Source organism: Tursiops truncatus, chromosome 6, assembly GCF_011762595.2.
Source record: "Tursiops truncatus isolate mTurTru1 chromosome 6, mTurTru1.mat.Y, whole genome shotgun sequence".
In the NCBI taxonomy this organism is placed as follows: domain Eukaryota; kingdom Metazoa; phylum Chordata; class Mammalia; order Artiodactyla; family Delphinidae; genus Tursiops; species Tursiops truncatus.
In genome coordinates this window covers 73,011,698-73,028,477 of record NC_047039.1, presented here as the reverse complement: position 1 = coordinate 73,028,477, position 16,780 = coordinate 73,011,698, and the positions used below count along the sequence as shown (strand labels likewise).

Here is a 16,780-nt window from a genome sequence, read left to right as displayed (position 1 = left end):
ATTCCACATGGATCACTGATTTAACTATACAAAATGAAACTACAGAAGTACTAGAATAAAATAACATTTTAATAATCAAAGTGAAGGGTTAAAAATAAAACACAGGGCTACCCTGGTGGCGCAGGGAACTAATGAATAGCATTAGTTAAACACTAATGAATAGCAAAACAGTAAGCAAATAAACAGAAATAAAACAAAAAATAAATTGGGAAAATATCTGTCAATACAGTGATATATAACTAATTTCATAACACACAGAATTCTAGTAATATGAATAAACCAACAGAAGAAAAATGAGTAAAATCTATAGGAAAATGTGTACAGGTTATGAACAGGTAGTCTAGCAAAACACAAAATCTGACAATTAACATGAGAAAATGTTCAATCTAACTCAAAATCAAGAAAATTCAAGTTAAATAAATGTATCCTTTGAGCCAGCAATTCCACTGCTATGATTTATCTTATGCAAAGATGTGAGGAGACATACTTATAGGAATCTTCATGGTTATATTGCGTTAAATGCAAAAAACCTAAATGTTCAGAAACAGGAGACTGTTTAATTATAGTATAGGCATACAATGGGACATTATGCATGAAAAAGAAACAATCCTGCTTACAAGGGTAATAAAAGGTAGATCTGGGACTTCCCTGGTGGCTCAGTGGTTAAGAATCCACTTGCTAATGCAAGGGACACGGGTTCTATCCCTAGTCTGGGAAGATCCCACATGCTGCAGAGCAACTAAGCCCGTGTGCCACAACTACTGAGCCTGCGCTCTAGGGCCCCCGAGCCACAGCTACTGAAGCCTGTGTGCCTACAGCCTGTGCTCCGCAACAAGAGAAGCCACAGCAACGAGAAGCCCGCGCACCGCAACGAAGAGTAGCCCCCGCTCGCCGCAACTAGAGAAAGCCCGCGTGCAGCAACGAAGACCCAACGTAGCCAAAAATAAATAAATAAATTTATTTTAAAAAAAAAATGTAGATCTGTGTGCACTGATACAGAAAGATGGGCAAGATATAACTGAAAATAAATTACTAATAATGAATTACTTACTTAATGAATAAATTACTAAGAATTTCTGGAAGTGTTGGTGGTAACACACCAAATCTGTTCACAGCATTTAACTCTGGGCTTGGGAAGGATAACGGTGGAGGTGGGGTTAGAAGTGAAGCTTTTATTTTTAACTTTACATCCTTTTGTTTCAGTTTTTTGGTACTGGAAAAGAAATTAGCTTGTAAGTATTTTCTTTTGTTCTATATGGCCAAGTTTTAAAATATAGAATACAAATGTTGATTTCCTTAAGAACATCACTACTACTAGAAGACAAGAGTCTATAAACCCCATTAATCGATTACAATCTTCAAATAACTTGAAAGCTAATGGTTCAATTCTAAGTAACTAACTTCTATTTCAATATTATGTTAAGTCTGGGTATTGCAGTTGAGTCTGCCTTTCATCACTTTCCACTTTTCAGACCCAATCTAATCCGTACATTTAAGAAATTAAACCACTTTTAATAGTCACAATAGCATCTGATATAAATAAAAGCTAAAAAAAAGTAACTCATGCAGTGCTTTCTGGAGTTCATCAAAAACCTTAAATGCAACACTTGAAACATGAATGGTCAATCTTTAAATAAACACATCAAAGATAACTCAATATACAGCAAAATTTTGCTAGTCAGTCTCCATTAAAACATGCGACTATGGAATAAGAACAGCATTAATGAGAAGAAGCTACAACTTCGAACTAAATCCTATAGAAGGATGGGAGAGAATGTGATAGCTTATCAGCCATCATCTTCCATCATGCTGTAAAGAATCTACAAATGTCATGCCTTTGGTCACAATTTCCTGCCAAATTATTTGACTCTGTAAATTCACTACATATGAAGCTTTATACTTTTCAAAACATCATTTGTAGTATTTTGAAAACCTGGAATTTTAGACCTCAAGGAATATTATTGTTCATCCAAACTAATCTCTTCCTTTTACACATGAAGAAATCGAGGATCATTTAAGTGTCTTTCCCATCTAATCTTCACAACAACCTTGTGTTATTAGATTAAGATTACATTTAAGTGACTTGCTTGGGGTCATATTGTCAGTTGCAAAACTGGGCTCAAAAAAGTGGTTTCTTCACTTCTAATTCCAGTGCTTTTCACTACACCATGATAGTATCAGTCACACGTTTCCATGGTACCTCAAAAATGTCTTCAATATCCCTGGATGCTGCTGAGGAAGGCTGCTAAAGCTGCTCAGGCTGGCTTAACTTTTTTAGGTTAACAGTGTTCAAATAGTGTAATATTAATACCTTATCTTCCTTCACCCCAATCAGATACTAGGTATGAATGTTTCTACTAAAATAATTTGGGATACCCTTTAAAATAAATGAAGAATTAGCAAAACCAGGGCTAGGAATCACATGTAGGCTTTGCATCAAGACCAAAGTTAGGCAGAAAAATCAATGACTTTGCCTGAAGTATCAAGTACAATAGCCAGTACTATAGACATGTTAGCCTCACTTACATGCTATAGTGTTAAAGGAAAAGCATTTTTTTGCCTTATTCATTAAAAAAATATATGAATTATCCATCATCATTTAAGAACTTTAAGAAATAAACAGAGAAGCACAAAGGAAACTACATTTGTTATATATAATTGTCAGAACCTACAGGTAACAAAATGTATGGTTATTGATAAGGGTCCCTTTTGCATTAGAAAAGTTGAGTATGTAAGCCTTAGTTTACTAGATATAAATAAATCCAAACCAAATTGATTATACGTTAGAAACACAAAAAGTAGGAACTGGAAAGACAGTTGTGTCAGCGTTATTCTCTAATAATATCCGTATTTCCTGCCAGTTAAGTCCCAGTACTTTAGAAAAAGAACATACCTAACAACTATAGTAATACAGAAAACACTGCTAACACTTTCCAACCATCTAAATGCTATGAATTAGCACAGTTCTATAACAAACACATTTCTGAAAAAACAAAGCAAAATATGAAAAGATAGATATGAACAAATCACTAACATGGAAGACTTTAAATCCCAAACAATATAAGGTGCTAATATTCATTGCAAATATATTTAAGAAAATTGGGTAAAGATAAGAATACAGTTAAGCAAAAAACAAAAACAAAATCTGATCAATATCTGTTTCTTTTGGAAGATGAGTTTCATAGAGGTGTATATATATAGATATATATATATTTTTTAAGATAGCAGCATGAGTGATAAAAGGAAAATGAAATTCATCTAGATGAAAAAGATAAAGAACAAAATGCTATCGAGCAAGAAAATCTACTGGATAATGAATAAATGGTTCTATAGATTGGCTAATTTGAATAGTTTGGAGACAATGGGGAAAGATGAAAAGTTTATCAACAGATTATACTAAAAAATTAAGTGTACTTTTAAAAATGACAAAATTCAGGGAGGTAAACAAAACAAATTAAAATGGTAAATGCTGCCATTTCTCAATTATTTAAGAAGTAAATAAATAAATGACTTGTAATCTTCTCTTTACAGAAAAATGTAGTCAGTAAGTATAACTTCCTTAGGGTAATATGATTAAGGCTTAGGGATAAAAAAGGTTTTATCAATTTACTTTAAATATAACAGATCTGAGAGCTATAGCCAGGAAAAACAAGGTATTCAACTAAGCTTCATGGGCAAATATAGAAATTCATTACCTGAAAGCTCAATGATTTCATATATATAGCAGAATAAATATAAACACAAGTGAAGAATTGGTATTTAGCTTATTATGTGAGGCAAATTGGTTTTTTAAAAAAATTGAATCTCATTGACTGTGTCATCAAATCTGAAGAGGAATAAGGCTTTGTTTAATTCCCCCCATACCTTTGTCTCCTCCCATGCAAATAAGCTATTTTGACAGTCAGCCAAAGTATAAACTATGCTGACAGCTTACACAGGACAGCTGAGCATAACACTGTGACATAAAATCAAATAAAAGAAACTATTATCTTAAGAGATGTGAATTGTCACCAACTGGTTCAACTAAAACAGTCTGGAGAAAGGACAGAATTATGCTCATGACATAATTATGTGCACTGACAACAGCAGACCATTAATTAACGTACCTAATACATTCTACAAGAAGAGCCAGAGAAACTGGTCAGAAACACTGTAAGTGAATAGTTACAAAAGTCTCTCTAATGCATTTCCGGCAGAACCTCTATTGAACATTTACTGACCCATGATACTATATAAACTTGAAAAGAATAACATTTCTTTCAAAATACTGAAATAATTCAGAGCAGTCCAAATCACTGAGGTTTTATTGTTTCTATCGCTTACCAATTAATGTGTGGAAACCGTCACAACATTCTAACTATTCTATTAACCTTAAAAGAAAAAAAAAAAAAAGGCAAAATTTAATGATGGCTTTTATTTTGGCAAAGAGGAGACAAATGAGGAATATAGAATAATGATGACTAGAACCAGCATACACTGGTTATTATTCATCTGGAATAATGAAAATATATTAAGTTCCTATTAGACACTGTACTAATAATCACATATATTACCTGGCTTTTTAATCCTAGCAACACCATCAAGGTACTATTATCTTGGTATTATATACCAAAGTACTGTTAGTACTACAATTATCTTCATTTTATAGTCTGGAATATGAGATCAGACTAGAATAAAAGACTATAAAGCTAGTAAAAGGAAAAGGCTAGTACTGAATTCAGGTTTACATGGTTCCAGAATCCAGGCCCTGAGCCATACGGTATTACTGCACCCCAGGTATCTTTACTGTCAAAATGAGTTAGCATAGAGGAGATACATATATTCCACTAGATGAAGTGGGATCCCATTTTAACAGCTCATTGGAATATGGATTCAGATAGTTCACAAGCTGTGTCACATCTCCTGTAATACTTCCATTTCATAGAATACCCAGGGATAATTATCTCTTTGGAAGGTAGTAAGACTAATAAACAACTAACTCAGACTCAACGTGCACAAAATGTCTAAATGTACATTTCTCCATACTGCTTCCTATAAGATTCTTTAGCGGTAAATTTTCACTGATATACAGTTCATCAGAATCATCACCAGATAGGATATCAGTTTCATTTGAATTTACAACTAAAGACTCTTAACTGGCAAAAAACTATACATGGTGTTTCCTTTTATAGATGACATTAAATTTTGTTTTTAGATGAATGAAAGCAGCCTCCAATCTAATTTTCTATGAAGATGAACTGTTTCATTTGGCAAGACAACAGCTTTTCTCTCATAGGATATTTGGCTAATAAAGAAGACTTTTCATAATTTATAATAAAGTCTTCTAACAATATTATTGTTAGAGCACACACTAAAATAAAATATGAATCAACTTTACTAAGCTCAAGTTATGTTGAGAACCTATGTGCTGTTGAAAGTAACCAAGGGACATTGTAAGGTAGGGCTCTCATGTATCAGTAGAGAAGTCATGGGTTGAATCCCAGGTTACAATTTAGCACCTTTAGCTAAATAAAGCCTAAAGACCTTTTAAACTAAAACTTACTGCAGAATTTTAGCTCTATTTGCACATCCTCGGTAAGCAGAAAGACTCAAGTTGAACCTATCTGAGCTTAACATTTTTACTTCTTTTAAATGTGCTACATTTTCTACTTTAATATTTATCCTTCCATAATATATTTATAAATTTATGGGATGAAATGATGACAAACTTTTGAAAAAGATTTAATAATCAAATTAGTCTCATTTCAGTTACTGGATTAAAAAATAATTTAAAAATTCATTGTACACTTTTTTGACAAAGAGAAAACTGGAACCTCCCCTAAGTGGGACCATCACCTCCAGAAAAAGATACAATTTCAAAGTCTTATTCACACAGTTATTTTTATGTAATTCTGGAAGGTTCTAAGTGGCGTGAGTTAGTCCACTGGTCCAAAATAAAGTTAGTGGGACTTACTACTAAATGTTCAAAAGTATATGCTTTCAAAAATGATGTGCCAAAGACTCTCCAAGAGAGTTCTATTAAGCTAATAAATGAGGTATGAGAATTGTATCCAAGTTGGACAGGTAATCTTTTCATGGCATCTGCTTTATCTGAGATGCTAACTCTAATTTGCTTTGATAACAGAATTTGGCTCTCTTCAGTTTTCTCATCCCATTCAGAAGTATGCTTCTGGAGAGGAAGAGTTAAAAATGAAGAGTGAAATCCAATAGTCCTTTATCTCATAGTTCTTGTCCACTTACTCAAAATTTCAGATGAAGCCAGGAAGAATGTTCAGCACTACTCTGGTGATCTGACTGCCTATGATAAGCCCGTTTTTTTCCCAGATCAGTTGTAATTCTCTTCCGGAAGTAAAGGGAAAGACCACATCAGCTGAAGGTAGTTATCTTCCAATTGCTATTAAGGCAGTGTTTGAAGCTAATTATAAACATTTGTAATTTCTGAAAGAAAAGAAATATACAACAAACGAAAACAGCGTCCCTTCTACAACTTATATAATGGCATCTATGATATCTTTGTAAGACATGTAAGAGATTCAAAGAAAACACAGATAAAATTTTTAGATGTCTGAAATGGCTGAAAAATACTACCCCCATGGGACAACCCAGCTGTCAATATCTGTACACAATGAAAAACACAAAGATTATACATACATGTACATACACAAATGAATTTTGAGAAGATTTATTTAAGGGGTAAATTTTTTTTAAAAAAGGCAGAGTCAAAAGGTAAAAATATGTTCAAGCAAAAAGAAAAAGCTTCTACATCAACTATAAAAACATAGAGGGCTTCCCTGGTGGCGCAGTGGTTCAGAATCTGCCTGCCAATGCAGGGGACACGGATTCAAGCCCTGGTCTGGGAAGATCCCACATGCCGCGGAGCAACTGGGCCCGTGAGCCACAATTACTGAGCCTGCGCATCTGGAGCCTGTGCTCCTCAACAACAGAGGTCGCGATAGTGAGAGGCCTGCGCACCGCGATGAAGAGTGGCCCCCGCTTGCCACAACTAGAGAAAGCCCATGCACAGAAACAAAGACCCAACACAGCCATAAATAAATAAATAAATACATTTAAAAAAAAAAACAAAACAAAACATAGAAAGGTCCTGCTGGTGATAATGTATTCCATAAGTAAAGACCAGGTTTCCCACACTGGGGACCGAATGGGTCACATTTTTACTCTTTAGAAGTTAATAGTAATTCTATTTATAAAAATTTACAATAATAAAAAATATATAACAAATTTATATATTTGAATCATAATTACATGAATAAAAATTAAAAATGAAATACACCATAATAAATGGTGGGGAGACAGGGTTTTTTCCTTTCTATTCCTATTTTTCTTTACTGAGCATATATTACTTTAACAATGTAGAAAATAATCTACTTTAATTTTTGAAAAATTTCACATCTTTTGTAAAATACTAAAACTGTAGATTGAGAATCAATGTTAGTCCAGTGATTCGCAAGAGAGATTTACCTTTTTCCATGGAGTGCGAGTCTCTAAATTTTTTAGTTCAAAGGAACTCCAAGTTTTACTGAATACATTCAAAAAATCTTTGTAGACATAATATAGTTAACAAGCTATTCATAGATAATAATTTACAGTATAAAAACATAGCATTCCCGATTAAGAATTATATATACTATCCTGATTATCTGTTTATAAAAACACAATGACTATATTTTGAATGCTCAAATAATTAAGGATCTCTAAGAAATAGCATAATGCAAATTTAGTAGATATCTTTGTTACCATTTCACTGCATAGGATATGTATATGCAATAAAGATGGTTACATTAAAAACCAATTTTATAAAATTATTAAATGTTTATTTTAAAGCTGATATTTGGAGGTACACTATTCCTATATACATATTGGTTGATATGAAATAATTGTTAAATAAATTTATCACACTGATTGAGAGATAATTACAGACATGAAAATAGGTCTACCACATTAAAACAAACCAAGCCATAAACTCCTACATATGACCATCATAAATTATTCTAGTTAGCTCCCTAACACGGTCTGCGTTATTTGAAATCATGTGTTTCATTCTTCTTTGATTCAGGCCTTTCTGTAAGGTTTTGTATATAGTATGGCTTGTACGCACTGCACTTCATAAACTTGAATATTCATCTACTGAAATTAAAGATTACATTAACAATCTAAACATTTTTAATTGATCTCCATTTATTTCAAAGGTGTAGGATAATAAATAAAACTGACATTCTCTTTACATAACCATCATAATTATTATTTGACTTAAATGAATGATTTGTGTATCTTATTTAGACCCTATAGGACCTATAATATTTTGGACTACTACAATAAATTACAAATATGCAAGGAAACCTATAAAAGAAAAAACTGTGGCTTGAAGATACAGTAGAAAAGTACTCAGTAACAGTTGGATTGTTGTTTCTGGTCCTCCTCCCATCACTATAGGAAAAGTATAATGCAAAATTTCACCATGGGACTTAAATCAGACAAACTACTATAGTAGCTGTCACAGCAGTCATCATTCTATAGTGTATATGACCCTGGGACGAAAAATACAGCAGCACATACTTCATGTTGAACTTTGATGTCCTACTCACAGATCTAACTCCATCTGTTAATTTTCATAACATGACCTTAAAGTCAACACTCAACACTACATCAATGATATGTGTTTTGAATAATTTCAAAAGGTAAAATTTATAAAATTCTGATTATTTTAAAAATAGAAGCAAATTGAAATTTATTCCAACTTCCTTTTCAATAAGGAATATTGAAAGTCAGTAATATTACTCTGGATTTACTTTGTTATATCTATACCAATGTGAGCATCAATTAATTTCATTTATAGGCTCTTAAAAACAGATTATTTATCCATGATGATAGGTGTTCACAATTTTAGGATTTTTATAAACTCTTCTTCTTGCCAGTTTTCACTATGTTATTCAAGTGTCAAGTAGACACAAAGGAAAATAGAGAATGAGTGATTATTCCCTTAGAAAAGAAGACAGAAGAACTCTCCATCCCTTTATCCCTTTTTCTATACATAGGCAATGACCACATAGAAATTTGGAATATAAATAAAGTTAAAGGTTATGGAAAGGTGTGGTATTACATAGTCAATCTTTCAAACTCAGCTTTCTCACTATTAGATGGATACTCCCATTTTTAAAGTTCTAATTAATTACAGGGCCACTAATAAACAAACAAAAGAACGGTTCATCTCATTTAAAGTCCCAAAATTGAACTAATTTTCTATATATTTGATGAGGAATAAGAAGATATTTTTGTCCAAGTCCTATTTCTCCATCAAGAAAACATAGAGCAATCCTCAGGCTTAAATTTTTCTCAAATAAAATTAACATAATAAATACATTTTTTAAACTGAAAAAATAATTAATACCTGTCAGCAGAGAAGCTTGAAAAGATTATTTCACTGGGGCAGGAAAACAGAAACAGAAAGAACAAGGCCAATTATACTGTTAAAAGAATGTATGCCACTTTTAAGGGCTAAAAACTTAAGGATGAATCCCTAAGGCCACATGAACAAAGTTTACTAGTTACTAGAATATTATTTTAAATCTTGTTTACTGTTTAAGAGATTTTAAATAAATGTAATTCTACCTCCAATTTTCTTTTCATTAAAATGGTAAGGCACTGCTAAAATATCCAGAACTTTTCCCAGATAAATTCATAAGGACCTTTGTGAAATCTGTACAGACACTGTACAGTGTCACAGACCAACCACAGGAAACTCAGTAAATTTCTTGCAAACAAGCAGTTAGCATTTTCTCCTTTAGAAAGGCCGCATGCTTAGCATAGTTGGAATCAAGAAGTCAATGAAATTACCAAACCCTTCCTTCCTCAGGCATACACAATACATAACAATAGACTATGTTCTTTCCAGCTTCCAGTAGAAGCAGCAGACTTTGCTTGATTTTGACCAAGGGTGAGAGAGCACTGGATGCAAGACAAAGACAAATTGTCTCTGATACCAGCAGTGACTATTTTAATGGTCACTGTTTTAATTTATTTACCTTACTCCAAAAAGATAAGAATACTATATTTTGATGAAAACAGTAATTAAATTCTTTGACATTCACATATTTCTTAGTCCTAGCATACACAACCTGGATTTCTACTTAATTTGAATCAATGCTACTAGGCAGGTAGAAATTTCAAGAGCAAAATTTTTTAGCTTCTTTTTTTGTAAGCTCAATACTAAAAATCTGAAATAGTCATTTTCTAAGAAATAATGATTTATAGAGATAAAATCTTGATAAACCTAAGAATTAGAAGAGACTCAAGTCATTGGCTGAATAAATTAAACCAAAAGCTGAACAATTAAGGCAATTATCTACTACAGTCTAATATAAGCTCATTATAAGCAAAATGCTTAACATAAATTAAGGTAAATGTTCCTTTGTTGATCCAAATGCAGAGCAGTCATAAGGGTTTAAACATCATACTATTAACAGTCATTAACTTTTTCGAGTTTTTTTTTTTAAAGTACATCTGATATACTAGAAAAATAGAACAAAAAGTTTCATCTAAGTTTGAAATTAAAAAAAAAGCCTTCAGTATGCAAAACATAAAACAGATTTGCTTATACATCTTTCAGAAACATAGATAACATTTTCCCAATATTATCTAGAAGAAATACATATAATTATGCTTACTATAACAATTCTTCTGTCCTGAATTCATAACATTTTATAATAAGGATATAGCACATGGATATGTAAGCTAATAAGTAAATATAATGATTGTAAAACCAACTTTGTTCACTGTTTCAGAAAATGTATACATAATAAAATGAAATAAAAGAACCAAAGAACATTTTTCTTCATTCTCAGACTATAAATTATTTCACTATCTAACCTTTATGACAAATCATGAATGTTTCTTATAATAGTAGTTCAACCTATATGATTTTGGAATAGAACAACAAATTCGTATTGCTTCAAGTTATATAAGTTTGTTATTATTAGAAGAAATTTGACGAAGATGCTTTTAAAATACTAAATAAATATAAAATATTGACTGGCTATTACTATTCTTTTTCTTTCTTTTTTTTTTTTTAACTCAATTACATTATATTACAGCCCAGAAAATTTACAGAGAACATTAAAAACAGCATTTTGCTAACAAATAAACAGATAATTTAAAATGAAACTAGTGAACGTTAAAAAAAAAAAAAATTGTCTAACTTTAAATCTTAAAGACAAACTGTTATTACAAAGCTATAAAACACATAAATGCTATAATATATGGTATGCCCTACTTTGGCTATAAAATACATTTTTCCGTGCTTAAATAATGCATACATTTTTGTTTTTGAAACTACATAGAAAAACATTTTAAAAGGAAAACGTACTTTTAACTCCATATGGGCATTATGGTAGTAGTCATACAAAACATGTTAATGAAACATTCCAAATAAAATGACAAAGAACATATGAATTTGAACATTTCAGATCTGACTAATCATCGTCATCATCATTATCATCATCACTACTTCTACTGTGAGTCATAATCCACTCCCTGTAGACCTGAATTTTCTGTAAGCATGGTAAAGAAAAAAAGAAGCACAAATGTTAGTTAAGTATGGCAAATTGCTTGGAAAACACGTAAAATTATGAAATGTTCAAGAAGTCAATAATTTTGAAGAAGACTTCAGCTCTAAGTGTGGCAGTAATTATGGATATAATTTCTTAACCTAATAAGACTTAACTAAACTCCACTGGTTGGTACACTTAATGTACAGAATAGCTTGATGATACCAGTAAATTATTTTGTGACTATGTTAGAATTATTCTATTTCTCTAGTAGGTAGCTTTAATGGACTACTAGGAAGCACTATAATTATGTGCCACTTTCTAGATAGAAAGGTACACAATAAGAGAGTGTATCTCATATTTAATTATCATATATAGGCATATATAATTTAGTGAACACAGAGCACCCTTTTTAGAAAATTAGAAAACAAAAGGACGAACATTTGAAAGTATTAAATGTTTTCTAAGGGCATTATTATTAAATCAGATTAAATCTAGGCAGATGAGATTTGAAATACTGTTTATATGTCATCTACTTCTTTGCCACAGCACTGGTATTTGTATATTTCAAAGTGTTTGCTAATAGTAAAGTTTTGATTCAAAAAAAGCACCATTACCACTAAAGCAACAACCCAATTCTTACACCTGTAAGAGAGTAATGCCAAACACAAACATCCTAAGGCATCTGGTGAATTCCTATAGGTATTCCGACTAATACTGTGTTTAATACTCCTGCTGAAAAATAAGTAATGGCTGACAAGGATTGTGAGATTTTAGTCATTTAAACAGCTCTTTTAGCAATTAATTCTACAACTGGCCTAATGAAAATAATAGGCATGTTTAAAAATACAGTCAATAGTCATGATCTTAAATCCCAAACTTCAGAGCTTTAGAAAACAATCAATGGAAAAAAGTATAGAACAAATTTACTTGTTACTGAAATCAAATTATCAGCTGTGAAAAACTTGGTATGTCATGGCTTTCTTATCATCTGTTCTCTAATAATGAGGATGTATGTCTAAACTCTCCTCACTACTCATCCTTACTTCCTACTAAGTTTATAAAACAGTTTCTCAAGAAATAGTTTTGTGAAAGGTGATTTGATAACTATTCAGTTTAGTAAAATGAATTAGTAATATGTTAACTGTGTTCTAATAGGGGAAGGCACGTGCTGAGTAGATATGTATGTTTCAATTGTATAACTATAGGTGACTTCTGTAATATTTTCAAAGAATGATATACTGTCATTGTAGTTTGTCAACCTGCCATTTAAAACACAATCTCTCAGTAGATTGCCAGTTCTATCCCAATATGCAATTATTCTGATGCTTTAAAAACATTTTAAACACAATGTAAAACCACTTAACTAAATATCACACATTAACACAATACTTGTAGTTTATGGAAGTACATTTAATGCAGAATTATATACTGTGAACGTAAAGATATCAAGTACTAGCAATACTTTCAAGTCTGTACTATGAGTATTTTCAAATATGTACAATTTATTATTACTATGAGTATTTTCAAGCCTCCTTGTTTTCAATTAAATGATTTAATTTAGTATTTCACAACTAAACAACAGAAACGACTTTAAATTGGTATATCGTATTGTGTATGTTATCTGCAGCATAATCCAGATTTTAAAAGTCTAACTTTCAAAGTAGAAGTTATATAAACAGATAAAATATTCTATCTTCAAACTGACTATTGTTCTAAAAGCTAATTTTCCTTACTAAAAGATGTTGGTTTTCGTGTAAATTGCTTATCAATTCCACAGGGTTTTAAATAGACCACACAAGCATAAAGCAGGAAGAGGGTCATGGCCATTTGAGCATCTTCGAAAGAAAAGCAGGAGAACCCAAGAATTCACAATAGCAGTGGTCATGATTTTTTTTTCCTTATGCATACCTAACTGGACATGAGGATTATATCTGGAATAAAAGCTGTTAGTGGTTTGAAGGAAGCACCCTAAATAGAAATGGTCTAACCGGGTAGATAAGTACCATCAACTGTGAGGGCACATAAGGCACAATGGCTTTCGACTAATCTAGTAAATCCAGTACAGAACTTAGAGTACCCTATAAAAAGGTCAGATTTGCTAAAAATCCTATACAAAAAGTTACCAATATAAAAGCTTTTCTTTGCATTCAAAATACTGAAACAGCTGTACGTAGTTTGTAAATTTTAAGACTAAAATTTACTGTTGGCTTTCACTTGCAAAGTCATGCATTAACTATTTTCATATCAAACTTTTTGATGCCTGTAAAAAAGAAAAAAAAAATTCTTACAGTAAATAAATGTACATTTAAAACCTAAGTAAATGTAAGAAACTTTAAATGGAATTAAGCAAAACATATAAAAGCCCAAATAATCTAATACATATTTAAAGCATTATATAGCTACTTTAAATAAAAAGCTGACTTGACTATATTAATCTTAATTCATAAGATATTTCTTCACCCACCTGTAACATTTGATTTCCAGTACCATCCCTCAACCTGTAAGGTCTGATAACTCCATCTTCATTAAAGAACCTAGGGGGTCGCAGACTCTCCACTTCATTAGAAGTCTCTGTAGCTCTAGAGGGAAAACATATAACTTGATTTTTAAAATTACTCAAAAACTCCTAAGTATATTTTAAAATGAAACTACTAAAAAAAGATCTTCTTTTGGATAAAATGAGACTATTACATCACTTCTCTTTTTTAAATTTTGTCTTTTGACACAAATAATAAGTTCTCTAGACAAATGTAGAACTGTAAAGAAGTGTGATTATAGATTCTCTTGGATTTTCTTTGTAGACAATAATCAGAGAATCAGCATATGAGTACTGCTTTTTCTTTTCTGGTTTAAGACTTTTAATTTCTTTTGCTTTTCCTATTTCCTATTATATTGCATTATTAGCTCCTCCAGCACAACACGAAATACATGAGGGGATTGCAAGCATCCTTCTCTCATTCTCAACTTTAAAGGTAAAGCTTCTAAGAGTTATTCATGAAGTACAGATATCAGCAACTTTTTTTTTTTAAAGGCACTGCTTGTTAAGCCAAGGAAATTCATTTCTACTCTTAGTTTGCTAACTTTTTTTCTGTCATTGTTATTGAAAATCTTGAATGAAAAATGAATTTTAAATACGGAATTTTCCCCTGGTCATTGCTGTGATCCTGTGGTTTATCTCCTTCAAACTATTAATGCTTTAAGTCACATTACATGGTTTTCTAATGTTCACATACCCTCACATTCCTTCTAAGGCTTGATATGTACTGTTTGAAACACATATACACATTGCTGAATTTGGTTAATATTTTATTTAACATTTTTTGACTGTATGGACCTACATGAGAAAGACTCATTTATTGTTCATTCATTCATTCAACAAACATTCACATATTCAACAAATATTAAGAGCTTACCATGTAATGTATCCATATGTATAGACACATACATATGGATCAATTTCCAATTAAAAGCAGAAATTGGCAGAATGTGTAAAAAAATGTGATCCAACTATATGCTGTCCAAAAGAGGCTCATTTTAGAGTCAAAGACACAGATAAGTTGAAAGTAAAAGGATGGAAAAAGATATACCATGTAAATAATAACCAAAAGAGAGCTGGAATGGCTATACTAAAATCAGAAAAAAATGAGACTTAAAAAAAAATTCCTATTAGACACAAAGAAGGACATTTAATTTTTTTAATGAATTTTTATTGGAGTATAGTTGATTTACAATGTTGTTTTAGTTTCAGGTGTACAGCAAAGCCAATCAGTTATACATATACATATATCCATTCTTTTTTAGATTCCTTTCCCATACAGGCCATTAGAGTATTGAGTAGAGTTCCCTGTGCTATACGTTAGGTCCTTATTATTATCTATTTTATATATAATAGTGTATATACATTAATCCAAATCTCCCAATTTATCCCTCCCCCACCTTGCCCCTTGGCAACTGTAAGTTTGATTTCTACATCTATAACTCTATTTCTGTTTTGTAGCTAAGTTCATTTGTACCATTTTTTTAGATTCCATATATAAGCACTATCATATTTGTCTTTCTCTGTCTGACTTACTTCACTCAGTATGACAGTCTCTAGGTCCATCCATGTTGCTGCAAACGGCACTATTTCTTCTATGGCTAAGTGATATTCCTTTGTATATATGTACCACATCTTCTTCATGCATTCATCTGTCGATGGACATTTAGATTGCTTCCATGTCCTGGCTATTGTAAATAGTGATGCAATGAACACTGGGGTGCATATATCTTTTCAAATTATGGTTTTCTACAGATAAATGCCCAGGAGTGGGATTGCTGGATCATATGGCAGCTCTATTCTTAGTTTTTTTAAGGAACCTCCATACTGTTCTCCATAGTGGTTATACTAATTTACATTCCCACCAACAGTGTTAGAGGGTTCCCTTTTCTCCACACCCTCTCTGGCATTTACTGTTTGTAGACTTTTTTTTTTTTGTGGTATGCGGGCCTCTCACTGTCGTGGCCTCTCCCGTTGCAGAGCACAGGCTCTGGACGCGCAGGCTCAGTGGCCATGGCTCACGGGCCCAGCCACTCCGTGGCATGTGGGATCTTCCCGGACTGGGGCACGAACCCGTGTCCCCTGCCTCGGCAAGCGGACTCTCAACCAATGCGCCACCAGGGAAGCCCTGTTTGTACACTTTTTGATGATGGCCATTCTGACTGGTGTGAGGTGATACCTCATTGTAGTTTCGATTTGCATTTCTCTAATAATTAGTGATGCTGAGAATCTTTTCATGTGTTTTTTAGCCATCTGTATGTCTTCATCGGAGAAATGTCTATTTAGGTCTTCTGCCCATTTTTTGATTGTGTTGTTTGTTTTTTTGATACTGAGCTGCATGACCTGTTTGTATATTTTGGAAGTTAATCCCTTGTCGGTTTGTTCATTTGCAAATATTTTCTCCCATTCTGAGGGTTGTCTTTTTGTTTATCGTTTCTTTTGCTGTGCAAAAGCTTTTAAGCTTAATTATTTTTGTTTTTATTTTAATTTTCATTACTCTAGGAGGTGGATCGAAAAAGATCTTGCTGAGATTTATGTCAAAGAGTGTTCTGCCTATGTTTTCCTCTAAGAGTTTTATAGTATCTGGCCTTACATTTAGGTCTTTAATCCATTTTGAGTTTACTTTTGTGTATGGTGTTAGGGAGTGTTCTAATTTCATTCGTTTACCTGTAGCTGTCCA

General features: G+C 32.2%; 1 protein-coding gene across 5 annotated transcripts in view; it reads right to left on the bottom strand.

Moving 5' to 3' along the window:
* VPS13A (vacuolar protein sorting 13 homolog A) overlaps positions 1-16,780 on the bottom strand; it is a 233,519-nt gene that overhangs the window by 11,699 nt on the left and 205,040 nt on the right. For 2 of the 5 annotated variants that reach the window (XM_019934642.3, XM_073806233.1), the window contains one exon: positions 14,029-14,143. In XM_019934642.3, the coding sequence (XP_019790201.2) occupies positions 14,029-14,143 (115 nt within the window). Of the gene's footprint in view, positions 1-1,051; positions 1,214-11,380; positions 11,565-14,028; positions 14,144-16,780 lie in introns of those variants that run through there. The other 3 variants (XR_012332570.1, XR_004527015.2, XR_002176281.3) reach the window with 3 other exon arrangements.